Source organism: Clarias gariepinus, chromosome 23 (genome assembly GCF_024256425.1).
Source record: "Clarias gariepinus isolate MV-2021 ecotype Netherlands chromosome 23, CGAR_prim_01v2, whole genome shotgun sequence".
NCBI lineage: Eukaryota > Metazoa > Chordata > Actinopteri > Siluriformes > Clariidae > Clarias > Clarias gariepinus.
Genome location: NC_071122.1, coordinates 2,160,001 through 2,176,612, shown reverse-complemented (window position 1 = coordinate 2,176,612; position 16,612 = coordinate 2,160,001). Strand labels below are relative to the sequence as shown.

The window sequence follows — 16,612 nt, the reverse complement described above, 5'->3', positions numbered from 1 at the left end:
ATACTCACCTCCATAAACAAACATCTGACCTCACGACCCCCATTAGTGCGTCATTTAATGCATTGAAAATGGAAACCGTATTCTCACTCTACTCCTCCTAGTCACTCACTGGAGAACATTTAGCAACCTTTAGAAATCAGATTAGCACACTGTTGAACTCTTACATAGAGACCATCCCAAAATAGTAACTTATGTGCTTCTCTTTACTTCCACCTCTATTCATATTGCTTATTTTTCTCACATCAATTTTTCTTCAAAATCTTTAAGGCGAATTTACAGTTGTAACAATCTTTTGTATGAACTGCAAAGATTGTGTGGAGTACAATCTTTTGTATGAACCGCCATTGTACCAAACAAAATTATGCCATACATGGATGATGCAAAAAAAACAAACATCTGGAATGGTGCTTACAGATGTGCTGCAATCAATAACCACATACAGTATACCTGTCGTACAGTACCTGATAAAATAAACACTCAAAGAACGCACAAAACAGCTAAGGTAAACATCTTGTGTGAATTTATTCATATGGCAGACTAGCAAAACAATTTTTTTTTTCCTCCATAGACAAATAATGCCTACACACACACACACACACACACACACACACAATACTCAAAAGGTAGCCAGAAAACATCTGGCAGAAAAGAGCCATTTATTGAAAGTGGGCAGACGCAACCTTCAGTTGAAGGCTTCTGCAAAATCAATGTAAAACGAAAATTAACTCCCAGTCATCCTCATCAGCTCCTGCCACATTGATTGGTGCAGCAAACGAAAATTAACTCCCAGTCATCCTCATCAGCTCCTGCCACATTGATTGGTGCAGCTGGTTGTGGTACCTGGTTCTTTATGAAGGATCCACCCTGATCACAAAAACCCAAATATACAGAGTCGAGGTGTAAATAAGTATGAGGTTCACAAGTACAATTGTAGAATATCCTGGAAGAACACTCTTACCCTGCGAGTGGTGAAGGAACTTCCTGCTGGGCCGGAACAAAAGAAACCCATTATGATTGAACACTATTATATCTTAAAAAAAACCCTGCTAGCGGCTAAGCGCTCACATGGCTAGATCGACAAATAACTAAACACACATGATGCTAAACACACTGGGACCTAAACAAGCACACAAGAAGTGAAACATACAGTTTCCTAAACATGTAAGAAGCTAAACACACATGTAACTATACACCAACACTCGAAAAACACCAAACAGTACTTACAAAACAAACCTTGAAACAAACACAACTCTTTACAAATCAGTTCCACTAATCCAGAAATACACTGAACATAAAATATTACCAAAATCTAGAGCCAAAACTGCACACATACTGACAGTAAAACACAAACTAACAATGCTCGACCCAGTTTCCCAGAATAATTAGCTATTTATAGGTAATCTAATGAACTACCTCGGTTTAGGTGATCACATACACACAAACCTACATACACCACAGTGACCTCTAGTGGTGGTCTCTTACAGTAGTAAATTACAGCATACAGTATCTTTTTTTTTTTTTACCTTTATGCTATATATAAAAAACTATAGTGTGTTGCATTTATGAAATCAATGAACTGCTACAGAGAAAATGACGTTTTATTTCTGCATTCAACAAAAACATTTTAAACTCTGAAAAAAAAGACGCTGGGTTGAAGGTTACATTCAAACTAAATACTCAGTCCTCCTTGTATTTATGAAATAAAAAGCTGAACATAAATTATCCACCTGCAGCAAAAACAAAAATGCCGTCTGTTTCTGTGTGTCGTCATTCTTTTTATCATGTGTACTGGCACGTGCAGTCAGCTGTCGACCTGAATGAAATAAAGCTACAATTCCCTCTCCACCATAAACGCTTTATTCAAAGCAAAGCCAGTGGGCTCTTTCATTCAAACGCGAAAGCGGTGGGTTTCCTTCCCCTGCTCTCGGTAATGTGCAGTTACATGATCACCATAATCGTCAATTAAAAAAAAAATAACTAACTAAAATAAAATTGATTTAAATTAAACACTCATTATTTATTTCCCGAAGCCACAAGGAGCTGCAGCAGAAGGATTAAAGAGCTACATGCGGAAATATTTTACATATTAATAGTAAAATATTTTACATGTTTAATTACACAAAATTAACTGTAAATTCCTGTCCATATAATAAAAAGTTTACTGTTAATAAAGGTTTTACTGCTAAATTAAACTGAATTTTTAAGAATTTATTGTAAATTAAGTAGTTACCTAATCCAGGAGCTCCTTACACCGCTGCAGCCACTCGGTTATCTTAAAAACATAAAAGGTGAATTAATTTGACTATTTATGTAACACTGTGTGTGTGTGTGTGTGTGTGTGGTTTTTTTACTGCTAAATTAAACTGAATTTTAATGAATTTATTGTAAATTAAGTAAAGTTACCCGATTCAAGAGCTCCTTTATCTCCTGCAGCCTCTCGGTTTTCTTAAAAACATAAAAGGTGAATTAATTTGACTATTTATGTAACACTGTGTGTGTGTGTTGTTGTTGTTGTTGTTGTTGTTTTTATTGCTAAATTTAACAGAATTTTAATGAATTTATTGTAAATTAAGTAAAGTTACCCGATTCAGGAGCTCCTCTATCTTCTGCTGCAGCTTGGTGTTCTTAAAAACATAAAAGGTAAATTAATTTGACTATTAATGTAACACTGTGTGTGTGTGTGTTGTTGTTGTTTTTTTACTGCTAAATTAAACTGAATTTTAATGAACTTATTGTAAATTAAGTAAAGTTACCTCCTTCTGGAGCTCCTCCATCTTCTGCTGCAGCTTGGGTTTCTAAAAAACATAAAACGTGAATTAATTTGACTATTTATGTAAGACTGTGTGTGTGTGTGTGTGTGTGTGCGTTTTGTTGTTTTTTTACTGCTAAATTAAACTGAATTTTAATGAACTTATTGTAAATTAAGTAAAGTTACCTGATTCTGGAGCTCCTCATCAGAATGCTGCATCTCAGTGTTCTTAAAAACATAAAAGGTGAATTAATTTGACTATTTATGTAACACTGTGTGTGTGTGTGTGTGTTTTTTTTTTTTTTTTACTGCTAAATTAAACTGAATTTTAATTAACTTATTGTAAATTAAGTAATGTTACCGCCTTCTGGAGCTCCTCTATCTTCTGCTGCAGCTTGGTTTTCTTAAAACCATAAAAGGTGAATTAATTTGACTATTTATGTAACGCTGTGTGTGTGTGTGTTGATTTACTGCTAAATTAAACTGAATTTTAATGAATTTATTGTAAATGAAGTTAAGTTACCATATTCAGTAGCTTCTCCATCTTCTGCTGCAGTATGATGGTCTGTTCCTTAAAAACATAAAAGGTGAATTAATTTGACTATTTATGTAACTCTGTGTGTGTGTGTCTGTGTGTGTTGTTGTTGTTTTTTACTGCTGAATTAAACTGAATTTTAATGAACTTATTGTAAATTAAGTGAAGTTACCTCCTTCTGGAGCTCCTCCATCTTGTGCTGCAGCTTGGTTTTCTTTAAAGCATAAAAGGTGAATTCATTTGACTATTTATGTAACTGTGTGTGTGTTGTTGTTGATTTACTGCTAAATTAAACTGAATTTTAATGAATTTATTATAAATGAAGTAAAGTTACCATATTGAGGAGTTCCTCCATCATCTGCTTCAGTTCGATTGTCTGTTCCTTAAAAACATAAAAGGTGAATTAATTTGACTATTTATGTAACTGTGTGTGTATGTGTGTTGTTGTTGTTGTTGTTGATTTACTGCTAAATTAAACTGAATTTTAATGAATTTATTGTAAATGAAGTAAAGTTACCATATTGAGAGGTTCCTTCATCATCTGCTGCAGTTTGATGGTCTGTTCCTTAAATACATAAAAGGTGAATTAATTTGACTATTTATGTAACTGTGTGAGTATGTGTGTTGTTGTTGTTGATTTACTGCTAAATTAAACTGAATTTTAATGAATTTATTGTAAATGAAGTAATGTTACCATATTGAGGAGTTCCTCGATCATCTGCTGCAGTTTGATGGTCTGTTTCTTAAAAACATAAAAGGTGAATTAATTTAACTATTTATGTAACTGTGTGTGTGTGGTGTTGTTGTTGTTGTTTTACTGCTAAATTAAACTGAATTTTAATGAACTTATTGTAAATTAAGTAAAGTTACCTGATTCTGGAGCCCCATAGTACTCTGCTGCCTGGTGTTCTTGAAAAACATAAAACGTGAGTTAATTTAATTATTTATGTAACTGTGTACATGTGTGTGTTGTTTTTGTTAGTAAAATAAGCTAAAGTGATGAAGCAGACATGTCCTTGTGTTTTATAAATCTTACACCACAAGCAATCTGTTAACAATGATATTGTTTTATGAATGAAGGAGTGTCAGATTTTACATTTAATGTTTAATAAACAACCTACAAATACAAGTTATCACAAGTTTCTCAAATCATTAAGTTACTGAGAAACTGTAAAAGTATAAACTCATCTGTCCTGAAGATGTCAGAAACCTTAAAGTTACAGTTTTACTGTTGCGAAGCACTGACACTGGAGACTCCTTCCAGAAAGGTTAAATAACTGTTTCCCTCTACAGCCAGGGGCCAAAAGTTTTGAGAATGACACGAATATTAAATTTAACAAAGTCTGCTGCATGATGGAGCTCCTTGTCATTGTGCAAAAGGGATAAGTAAGTGTCTGAGGGAACAAAACCAGGAAAGGCTAGAATACTCCCCAGACCCTAATCCCACTGAGAAATTGTTGTCAATCCTCAAGAGACGGCTGGACAAACAAAGACCCACAAGCACTGATTATGTAAGAATGGGCTTCATCAGTCAGGGTGTGGCCCAGGAGATGATTGACAGCATGTCAGGGTGAACTGCAGAGGCCTTGGAAGGTCAACACTGCAAATACTTATTTTTTTTGCATAGTACTATTGAGTGCAGCTTAATGCATTTGTAAATAATAACCTTTGACATTCATGAAATGTTTGTAATTATACTTATACTCTGTAGTGTACCAGAGTAACATCTGACAAATACAAATATTTAACTTTTGAAATTTAATATTAATATTTAATATTAAAACTAATATGTGTCATTCTTAAAACTTTTGGCCCCTGGCTGTACAAGTCCCTGTGAATGATCTGTTACTAGTAAAACAGTAAAAACACCCTCAGCCTAATCAAAGTGCAGACCTGAGCAGGACTGTGGCATGAGCAATAACAAAAGATCAGTTTAAATACATCACCTCTAAAACACCTCAGGGACTCATTTGTAGTTTTATTCTAAAGTCTTCTAGAGAGCGAAAATTCCTGAAGAAATTTTAAGTGTGCCTAGGCTGCAGGGCCAGTTCTAACGCGTGCGGCATCTTCGACAGAACTATGATGTCACAGCAGAGGTCGGCCCCAATGTTAAGTCTATGAGACTGTTTGGGGCAGTCTATTGGGGATTTCAGGAGCACTGCGCGACGACCCCCCCACCAAAAGTCATAGCACATCATACCTGAGCAAATCGCATGGAATGGTGCAACGTGTGTGAGGCTTTTCTCAAAGTTGCGGGACGAGAAACGCTGTAAAGTTTTAGGGAATAATAAATGGATTGTGCAATGGATTTCTGGGGAAACGTTTATAAGTGTGCCTACTGTAGGTCACACAGATTAAACCTCATTTACCCAATAAAATTTAAGTTATAACAAAAAGTTAAAAACTTTTTTGCAGGAGTCTCCATGCTCCATGGCATGTATGATCACATGGTTTTATGGTGTTTCAGTAATTTTATGATTATAAAACAATACAAATATGAGTATTTTTATGGTTTAAATAATTTTATTTGCTCCCTCTGTCGAGACACACCGCAATTACACCCATATATGGAGTTGTTCTCTTTAAAATCACTCACTAATTATTGTCGCATTTCCAGCAGGGATCTGTGCCGCTTGAGTTCTAATTAGTATACTGTTACTTTTGTAGTCTATCTGCAGATTGTTATGGTGCAATTCTGGACAGAGATTAAGCCTTAATTTAAACATTTAATTGTTTGAATTTTTGTGAGCGAATGGTGTTCAGAGTTCACAGGTGTGTTAACAGGTGCCCGTTCAAAAATTAGTCAATGAAAAATTAATGGCATTGTTTGTTCTGCACATTGTTGCTTGTGAACATAAACATCTCCAACCTTTAACATTGAAAGATTTACAGGTGTTTTAGAAGAAATTTTTCACTACAAGAGAAAACTTTTAATTTGACTGATTTTTTCAGGTTTTTTGACTGATTTTCAGGCTTCCAGGTTCTGTCCTGTGGGTATGGAAAAGCGAGACTTCTGCATTTTTCTGTCAGTGTACATCACATCCTCTATGCACAATGGTGAGAATAATGATGCTATAATTTTTTAAACGATCGTATTTGGTGTATCTTAGGGGCCCGTTCACATGTCGCATATTTTTTTTTCGCTCACTTTGTGTTATTTTAAATAGAGATGGATGACAAGTGTACTCACAACAGAGAGCGACAGCATCACTACGATTGTGCATTGTCTGTGCAGAATGAAAATCAGTCAAAAAAATTTTCTTCTAAAACACCTGTAAACCTTTTAATGTTAAAAGATGTTTATGTTCACAAGCAACAATGTGCAGAACAAACAATGTCATTACTTTTTCATTAACTTACATATCTTGAATCTTTCTGACACTTGAATGTATGTTCCTTTAAAGTTAGAATTGCTGGTTTAAGCATCTGATTGCAGTATAAACGGACCGCGGTGAAGTCATTTTGATTTTCAGACATTAGACAAACATTTGGAAACGATATCTTAGGGACAAGAAATTTCTGTGTAAATAAAGGGTGGTACTTGTTACTTAAGATACGTGTCTCAATTATTGTAAATTTCTTCCTAAATATACACATGCCTTGCATCATTACATAAAGCTTTCATTAATTTATTATTAACTAGAGGTTAACCACGGCTACTCACGTGCATCCTAATGTCATTACCTTTGAATGGATTGTAACTTGCTGTCGCTTTTCACACTGCTCCAATGTTTCATCAGCCCTTACTTCTGCCTGTCATATGTGCTGTCGCTGTAGACGCTCTACAGTCTAATCCAGGGTTTCAGTAGCTATGAGCTCAGCATAACGTACTAATTTTCACCACTGTTACAATGCCTATGACACGCTAACAGAATGACATAAAGGTTAATGACTACTGTTACATCAAAGTACATTTGACGAAGTGTACATATGACGAAGTGTACATATGACAATGATGCCACCTGCTGTTATATTCAATGAGGAACGCGCCTGTGACATATATATATATATATATATATATATATATATATATATATATACACACTTATGTCTTCTGGCGATGCTCAATGTCCTCACATTTTAACGTTTTAACGAAGATTTGTTAGCATATTGAATGTCAGACGACCATTGCAGGATCAGGACATTCGCATAGTTAACACTAACAGATAACCTACTATCAGGACCATTTAAACTGAGGCATTGCCATGTCTTTCATTGTTTTGTCCCTGTTAAGACATTATAAAAACTATATAAGAAACTTATTATGAATTTTAAACCACGATTTTGCGCATCTCATTTCATTATTATGAAGATACTATGAAGCACATATACACACATTCATCATGAAAGATCTTTTGTAAAACTAAATAAAGTTGCAAGCAATGATGACAAGCCCATGCACCCTGTGCCATCGCCACCCCGGGGGCACCACACAACCTGTGTGTTATTTAAGTGTGTTAAGACCTTGAAAAATTCATCGCCACCCGGTTGCACCGCACAACCTGCACACATCTCACACTATACAGAGCTAATGTTAGTTTGGGCCATAAATATTTGTTGTGTGTGTGTGTGTGTGTGTGTGTGTAAGACGTGTGGATGTGTCAGTCTGTGTGTGACTGAGAGTAAATGTATTTCTGCTTGTCTGTTTGTGTGTGTCTGTGTGTTACATTTGTGATGGTGTGTAAGACATTTGACTTGTTTCTGCGTGCGGGCGTGTGAGACAGAGAGTGGTAAAATTTGTGATGTGTGATATACAAGAGTGTGTTTGTGTGTGTGTGTTTGTGTGTGTGTGAGAGTGTTAACATTGTGATATAAGTGTGTTTGTGCGTCGTGAGCGAGGTGTGTGTGCGTGTTTGTGTGTGTGTGAGAATGTTAACATTGTGATATAAGTGTGTTTGTGCGTGTGTGCCTGTTGTGAGCGAGGTGTGTGCGTGTGTTTGTGTGTGCATGTGAGTGTTAACCTTTGCAATGGTTGTGTATGTATGTGAGCATGTGTGTGATGTATGAGTGTGTTTGTAGGTGTGCACTGAAAAAATAATCCTTTGAATTTACTTGATTTTAATGTGTACATCGGTCCCACATCATCAAAATGTGGCCAAATTACACAATTTTTACCTGCTAAACCAAAGTATTTCATTCATGTTAAACGTGTGTGAAAGAATCATGTTGACTTAACATAATCTTTATCATTTACTGTAATAGCAATTGATTGTACAATTGTAATGTAATTGAATTATGTCTATTATACTCCATTATCATTGAAAAGTCTAACAATTTCTTAGTGCTTACATTATTCAAATGTTTAATGTAATTTTCATTTTAAAAAATTAATCAGTCAAATAAATTTTATTAGGTTCATTTAACTTATTTACTAAAGCTGTGTCCAATATAATTTAATACTGTTAACATAAATGAATTGGGTTGATACTAGACGCTCTCAAGCGTCTGAGGTGGTAGAGACGCCGCCGGGCCTTTTTCACCACGATGTTGATGTGACAGGACCATGACAGGTCCTGCGTGATGTGAACACTGAGGTATCGGAAGCTGTCCACTCTCTCCACTGGGCTCCTGTTGATGATGGGGGTCTGGTAGTTCCTCTCCTGCTTTGTACTAAAGTCCACTATCAGCTCCTTTGTCTTACTGACGTTCAGGAGGAGATTTTTCCTCTGGCACCAGTTCTCCAGATTTCCAATCTCCTTTAGGTAGGCCGACTCATAAAAATTTTGTTGGTGATCAGGCCCACCACTACAGTGTTGTCAGCAAACTTGATGATGGTGGTGGAGTTGGTAGTGGCCACGCAGTCGTGGGTGTACAAAGAGTACAGCAGGGGGCTTAGAACACAACCCTGGGGGGCTCCAGTGCTGAGAGTGAGTGAGGCTGAGACATGTCCGCCCATCCTTACTGCCTGTGGTCTGCCAGTCAGAAAATTGGAGATCCACTGACACATTGATGAGCTGAGTCCCAGATGCTCCAGCTTGGTGGTGAGTGTGGAGGGAATTATGGTATTAAATGCAGAGCTGTAGTCAATGAAGAGCATTTTAACATAATTCCCTCTCCTAGTGTCCAGGTGAGTAAGTGATGTGTGGAGGAGATGTGAGATTGCATTGTCTGTGGAACGGTTCTGGCGGTATGCAAACTGTAGTGGGTCGAGTGTGTCCGGTAGTGAAGAAATGATGAAGTCTCTGACCAGGCGTTCAAAGCACTTCATCACTACTGAGGTGAGGGCTACAGGGCGATAGTCATTGAGAGATGCAGGATGAGGTTTCTTCGGGACAGGAACAATGATGGACTCTTTGAAGCATGTGGGGATCACCGACTGAGATAAAGAGATGTTGAATATCTCTGTGAACACAGGTACCAGCTGGTCTGCGCAGGCTCTGAGGATATGGCCTGAGATGCCGTCTGGTCCTGCTGCTTTCCTGGTGTTCACTCTCTTGAAGGCTCTCAAGAGAGTGAATGATGAACGCATCATTCACTCTTAGTGCTTAGTGATGATGCTTAGTGATGATGAACGCATTTCCGGTGCTGGCAGTGTCTTCCTGTCTGTAGCCGTTAGCGCTGCTAGCATTAGCATCGCTAGCGTCTTTAGCTGCAGCCTGGAAGCGAGGGCCTGAAGAAGGTAACTTTACTTAATTTACAATAAGTTAATTAACAGTGTTAATTAATAGTCAAATTAATTTACCTTTTATGTTTTTTTAAGATACGCGAGCAGCTGGAGCAGAATAATCAGCTCGTGAAGGGGGTAACTTTACTTAATTTACAATAGATTCATCAACACACACACAGTGTTACATAAATTAACATAAGTTAACAAATTAACTCACCTTTTATATTTTATATTTTTAAGACAACTGAGGTGCACCAGGAGTATCAGAAGCACAAGGATCAGGTAACTTTACTTAATTTACAAAAAATTTATTAAAATTCAGTTTAATTTTGCAGTAAATCAAAACGATACACACTCACACACACACACACACACACACAGTGTTACATAAGTAGTCTAATTAATTCATCTTTTATGTTTTTAAGTGGAAAGAGGTGCGGAAACAGTATGTTGAGATGGAGAAGGGGGTAACTTTACTTAATTTACAATCAATTCATTAAAATTCAGTTTAACTTGGCAGTAAAACAACACACACACACACAGTGTTACATAAATAGTCAAATTAACTCACGTTTTATGTTTTTAAAGGGAATCAAGGCAAAGCAGGACTTTGAAAATCTCGAAAAGAAGGTAACTTTACTTAATTTACAATAAATTCATTAAAATTCTGTTTAATTTAGCAGTAAAACAACACACACACACAGTGTTACATAAATAGTCAAATGAATTCATCTTTTATGTTTTTAAGATACTTGAGCTGCTGCAGCAGTGTGACAGGATCCTGGTAAGTTTACTTAATTTACAATAAGTTCATTAAAATTCAGTTTAATTTAGCAGTAAAACCTTTATTAACAGTAAACTTTCTATTATATGGACAGGAATTTACAGTTAATTTTGTGCCATTAAAAATGTAAAATATTTCACTATTAATATGTAAAATATTTCCGCATGTGGCTCTTTAATCCTTCTGCTGCGGCTCCTTGTGGCCTCAGGAAATAAATAATGAGTGTTTAATTTAAATCAATTTTATTTCAGTTAGTTATTTTTCTTAATATGACGATCATGGTGATCTTGTAACTGCACATTACCGAGAGCAGGGGAAGAACACCCACCGCTTTCGCGTTTGAATGAAAGAGCCCACTGGCTTTGCTTTGAATAAAGCGTTTATGGTGGAGAGGAAATTGTAGCGCGTAACACCATTTATTGTGCAACTGGCAACCCAGCCTGTTAGGAGTGCCGCATATTCCCATCGGCAAGTAGTTCTCTGAAAAGTGGGGCTGCCCAGGAAACAGGAAGGGTACACTTTAAAGTACACTGTTTTGGCACTGTTATACTTCCATAATCTTGGAACATTCAAATAAAACATTTGATTTTTTTTCGCTGAAAATATGCGGCACAACCGCCGATGTGCGACATCTGCCGGCACGCGCTTTATATAAACAGTCTTATTTCATTCAGGTCGACAGCTGACTGCACGCGCCAGTACACACGATAAAAAGGATGATGACACACAAACACACGGCATTTTTGTTTTTGCTGCAGGTGGATAATTTATGTTCAGCTTTTTATTTCATAAATACGAGGAGGACTGAGTATTTAGTTTGAATGTAACCTTCAACCCAGTGTCTATTTTTTGGAGTTCAAAATTGTTTTTGTTGAATGCAGAAATAAAACGCCTTTTTCTCTGTAGCAGTTCATTGATTTCATAAATGCAACACACTATAGGTTTATATACATAGCACAAAGGTAAAAAAAAATGATCTACTGTATGCAGTAATTTACTACTGTAAGGGACCACCACTAGAGGTCACTGTGGTGTATGGTGTATGTAGGTTTGTGTGTATGTGCGGGTGATCACCTGAACCGAGGTAGTTCATTAGATCTTCTATAAATAGCTAATTGTTCTGGGAAACTGGGTCGAGCATTGTTTGTTTGTGTTTTACTGTCAGTATGTGTGCAGTTTTGTTTTAAAAACAAATTTTATTTGTATGTTGATTTAAGTTTTGTTCTGTTAATTCAAGAAGGCTCTAGATTTTGGTAATATTTTATGTTCAGTGTATTTCTGGATTAGTGGAACTGATTCGTAAAGTGTTGTGTTTGTCTTAAGGGTTTTTTGTAAGTACTGTTACATGTGTGTTTAGCTTCTTACATTTTTAGGAAACTGTATGTTTAGCTTCTTGTGTGCTTGTTTAGGTCCCAGTGTGTTTAGCATGATGTGTGTTTAGTTATTTGTCGATCTAGCCACGTGAGCGCTTAGCCGCTAGCAGGTTTTTAAATTTTTTTAAATATATAATAGTGTTCAATCATAATGGGTTTTTTTTGTTCAGGATTCTTGAAGAACCACAACCAGCTGCACCAAGCAATGTGGCAGAGGAGCTGTTTGTTTTCATGTGGAAGTGCTATTGGGTTTACATCACTGTGTGGATTAGTCAGTGAACAAAAGTACATTTATTTCAATAAATGCAGTTCCGGCACCAGGTGCGTTTCGGCACCGTGCCGGATTTCTGGCGTACTGTGGCTGCGGGGGGAAAAAAAAATCAGGTTCGCGGATATTGATCTGTCATTTCTCTATCTGAGATGCGCAGGTGATAGAGAAGGAACAGCCAATCAGCAGTAGTGTGTGGATGTCTGTGATTGGCTGGTTTTGTGGCTGTTTTGTAACACTGGACAAAGTTAAGCGAGCGTACAGACAGAGTCGAGCGCGCACAGAAAAAAAAATGTTGCACGCGCATGCAGGCAGAGTCGAGCGCGCACGGAATCGAGAAACTGCGCGTGCTCGGAGAACATGTTGAGCGAGCAGGGGAGAAACTGCACGCGCAGAATCGCTCAGAATTGTGGCAGGAATATAACGCCATAATATTCCCCCCTCAATTACTGATCATGTGACTGATTTAAAAATTCGCTTGTGCTTCTTCATTGCTGAGCCTTTGACCTGTCATTTACTATCGCCCACCCACTCGTCACTTTATGTAAGAAATTAGCGGAGGATAATCAATTAGTTAATCAATTCCTGTGTACTTTGGAGTACTGTTATTGCCACTTACTGACCTGTCTTGGTCTGGCTGTAGCATCTGTAGCATTTACTTCCAGTGATTTTACTAAGATGGGCTAATAATGTCAATCTAGGCACTGAACATATTGAAAAGAAAATGCTGTGTTTTCTTGAATAATACTGGGGGCAAATATGAAAATATCTAAAAAGAGCCACTTGACAATAATGATGATCAGGGTTAGACATAGGCTGTTTATATATTTGGGCCCAGGGGCCAACAAGTTATGTGTTAAAAGTGCGTCGCATACAGTACATAGTACCCCCACCCCTACTCACCTCTTTCCACTATCAGCCCTGTACATGGCTCATTTCTGACAGATGTTTTCTAGTTACCTTTTGAGTATTGTGTGTGTGTGTGTGTGTGTGTGTGTGTGTGTGTGTGTGTGTGTGTGTGTATGAAGGCATTATTTCAAGTTCAAGTAGGCTTTATTGTCACTTCAACCATATACAGTTAGTACACAGTGAAACGAAACAACGTTCCTCCAGGACCAGGTGCTACATACAACATAAATTTACAACATATATTAACAGAAGAGCTAAAACTAGCAAACTAAGAGGCCTAGTTAACTGGCTAGCGGAGACAAGACAGATTGACCTGACAACATAAATTTTAACAACATAAATTTACAACATAAATTAATTCAGTGATTCTCTAGATATCAATTGTAGCAGCTTTGAGGTAGAATACTACGATTTAATAAGAATGATTTGCATTAAAATCTTGTGATAATCAGTACTGTGAGCTGTAAACCACGGTCAGAATCTGAGTTGTTGTTTAAAAAACAGATTTTGTTACATTAGTGCTAAAACTATGGAATAAAACTACAAACAACAGATACAAACATAATTGTTGACGTTTGCAGTAAACAGAATATTGTCTAAATTATGCCTAAAAATTAGGCTTTTTTTCATCATTTATTTAAACGCACGAACAGAAGAGTAAATATTTTGCACGGAACATATACATGTTGGTTTACCGCCGTTGGTCAGCGCCGCTGTTTTGGAGCCGTCTCATGAAGGCCGTCATTGTTGCATAAACTGGCTTTGATCCCTGACGGGAGCCGTATCCGGTAATGACTAGCGCTCCAGATATCAAACACATGTGGTAGACGAGAGCTTGCCTTCTAAAACCTTGTATTTATTACTTGGCTTTTCCTTGAGCTCGGTTTATCTGCAACACATACTAATGACTGACTTTATGGTACATGTTGCTTTTCTGTTTTCTCTAAAGAATGTGTGTAAATGGTGAAGCTGTTGAAAATGCTTTTTTTTCTTCTTCTTTCCGCCCCATCTTCCCCTATCTGCTACATTGTGGCGTTATAAAATCTTAAATACCGACCCATGATTGTGAATTATACTTGCTAGAGAAATAACAGACATGTGATTAAGGGAGAGAAACTTCTTGTGGGAGTTTTATTTTGCACACCACAAACCTTGCTCAAAACCTGTCACACATCTTGATAAATTCCAGCTTTTTTTTTGTATGCGGCACGTAAGTGGTTTTGCGTCTTGTCAGAAGAATACCTTGAGGACATCTAAGCTTGATGGAATTTATTTATTTATTTATTTTAAAGAGGTTGTTCCATCTGAGCTTCAGACCTTCTTCCTGGTGAAGATTTCACCAGCGTCTATTTTCCCGTCGGTTTTCGTAAGTCTCACACTGACTCGGTCCTGATTCAGCTAGAGTTCACTGAGTTTGTTTCAGTGTTTCACCTGCCCTTCCAGAATTTTCTATGGAATTGTGATGTGCTGAGTTTCAGGCCAAGAAAGTGTTGGTGTTTATGCTACTTAAAGAAGGCGCACACAGAATTGGCTCTGCATTTGCTATCCTGGAGCATAGGGGTATCGGTTCTGTAGTTCTGCTTAGACCTGCACGAAAAACAGACCTCAGACTCTGACCAACAATCTGACCAGAGGCTTTTGTGCTTCCTTCCTTAGGGGTGTTTTTAAATGAGCAGTGCCTGAATGTCTGCCTTAGGTTTCAGTTTTCAGTCAGTAATTAACACTTTAAATAATGAGGGTGTTACTCTTATAGCTTCTAATTAGGAATTTACAACCTCCTACTAGAAACCAAACATAGAAAACTTGGAATTTCTTCCCTGAAAGAAAGTAGCTATATATAATTGTATTTGTTGCTTAATACCTCTTACAGGCAAAGTAGTTTGACACTGACTACACAGTTTGCTGTTATGGTGGAGATGAATATTAATATATTACTTATAATTTTCCCCCTCACTTTGTAGCTTGACTGACATCAAGCTGTGCAATTCCAAGTTCCAACTTCCTTTTAATTCAATTGCAACATTAACAGCGAATAATGAAAGAAGAAATCAAACATGGCTCATTAAACATGACTCGGTTCTCTAAGTGGATTTCCTATTCAAGTTAATTTGGTGTTCTGTATAAATGAAGTTGTGATGCTCCATAATTCAGGGGATGTTCAGGTGAGTTTAGCTTATAATAATATTTAGTATTGAGTATTGTTTTTCCATATTTTTAAAACCCAACAGCCGTCATAAGCCTCCTATAATAAAAAACACCTCTACTGTTGTATTAAAATTCCAGCGACGTAACACACAGTACGAGCGCAAATCAATCCCTGCTCTCTGATATCAATCGCCCAGACGAGGATGGTTCATCTCAAAGTTTCTTCCTATTGACAGTTTTTCCTTGCCGTCATCTCGTCTCACTCATCAGGAACAGGATCATTTTGATTTGTACATATTTTCTCACATACTCATAACTAAATTTCTTTTGATTCTTTAATGCTGCTTTGCAACACTGACCGTTCATTAAAGGCACTGTATAAATAAAATTGAGTTAAATTGAATATTTCACTCTCCTACGACGTTACTGAAGATGACGAGTTTATCTCGGACTCTTTTCTCACACTTTCTGTGATTTTTTAAATAATTTTTTCCCCCCCAGCAGGATAAGAAGTCCGACTGATGGAACTGGCGCCACGCACCAGTCTGCCTCACCTCTTCATCCCTGAAGCCAGGTCCACGCATCACTTCCCGTTGCTGGATTGTACTGTACAGGATTTAGGAGCTAATTCAATTATGCTTCGTTCATTGTGTGTCCTGTTGTCTTTTTTTGTTTTTTTGTTCTCCCTGAGATTTTTTTTTTACTATGTAAAACAGTTACAAATGTCTTTCTTCAGATTGTAACCTTTTTTTTTTTCCTTTTTGTTCTTGTAAAATTTTTTGATTTTTGTTAGTGTGTGGTTAAATGGGGAACAGGGAGGCGGAGGGGGTTAGAACTGTTTCTCATAATGTTTAATATTTTACTAGGACAAAATATTTGTGGGTTATGATGGGGACGATCAAGTTCAGATGGTAAAATGGTATAATTATATAACTGTTTGGTGAGAAATCCTTTCCAAGTTACATGAAATTGTTTTTCTTTTGTATATTTGTTGTACTTTTTTGCCTTAAAAGGAGACTCAGTTCGGTGAGTGCTTGTGTTGTAACTAAACCTCGGTGCCTATGTGGCTTTTTGGTGTTTGGTTTAGGTGTCACTACACTTTCACTAAGCACTAAAAACTTTTAGATTACTTTCACATATTGCACCACTGTATGTTCATGTGTTTGGGACTGTGCTTCCACCAAAGTTAACAAAGTGAATATATTAAAGACATTGTTAAGAATAATTGTTCTTTTTGTCTTC

The 16,612-nt window shown here is 37.0% G+C and overlaps 1 protein-coding gene, 1 long non-coding RNA gene and 1 pseudogene across 2 annotated transcripts; 1 reads left to right on the top strand and 2 right to left on the bottom strand.

Moving 5' to 3' along the window:
- Positions 1 to 516: 516 nt before the first annotated feature.
- LOC128511594 (uncharacterized) lies at positions 517 to 2,824 on the bottom strand. The gene is made up of 6 exons (XR_008356183.1): positions 2,754 to 2,824; positions 2,583 to 2,624; positions 2,404 to 2,445; positions 2,231 to 2,272; positions 959 to 981; positions 517 to 864 (listed from the first exon to the last, which is right to left on the bottom strand). It is a non-coding gene; the product is annotated as an uncharacterized LOC128511594 (long non-coding RNA).
- An 87-nt stretch (positions 2,825 to 2,911) lies between these two features.
- On the bottom strand, positions 2,912 to 7,076 carry LOC128511717 (centromere protein F-like). The gene is made up of 8 exons (XM_053484697.1): positions 6,969 to 7,076; positions 4,155 to 4,193; positions 3,802 to 3,849; positions 3,619 to 3,666; positions 3,457 to 3,498; positions 3,273 to 3,320; positions 3,111 to 3,152; positions 2,912 to 2,977 (listed from the first exon to the last, which is right to left on the bottom strand). Exons 2-8 carry the CDS (start codon positions 4,170 to 4,172, stop codon positions 2,912 to 2,914), a joined length of 312 nt encoding a protein of 103 aa, XP_053340672.1. The 5' UTR covers positions 4,173 to 4,193; positions 6,969 to 7,076.
- An 8,815-nt stretch (positions 7,077 to 15,891) lies between these two features.
- Positions 15,892 to 16,612, top strand: part of LOC128511714 (beta-glucuronidase-like) — a 12,803-nt pseudogene continuing 12,082 nt past the window's right edge.

What these genes read in the sequence shown, in the direction of transcription:
- LOC128511717 (XM_053484697.1), bottom strand. An exon ending in TGAAGGAACCTCTCAATATG is followed by an intron (nt 3,667 to 3,801) that starts GTAACTTTACTT and finishes TATGTTTTTAAG; the next exon opens with GAACAGACAATCGAACTGAA. An exon ending in TGGAGGAGCTCCAGAAGGAG is followed by an intron (nt 3,321 to 3,456) that starts GTAACTTCACTT and finishes TATGTTTTTAAG; the next exon opens with GAACAGACCATCATACTGCA.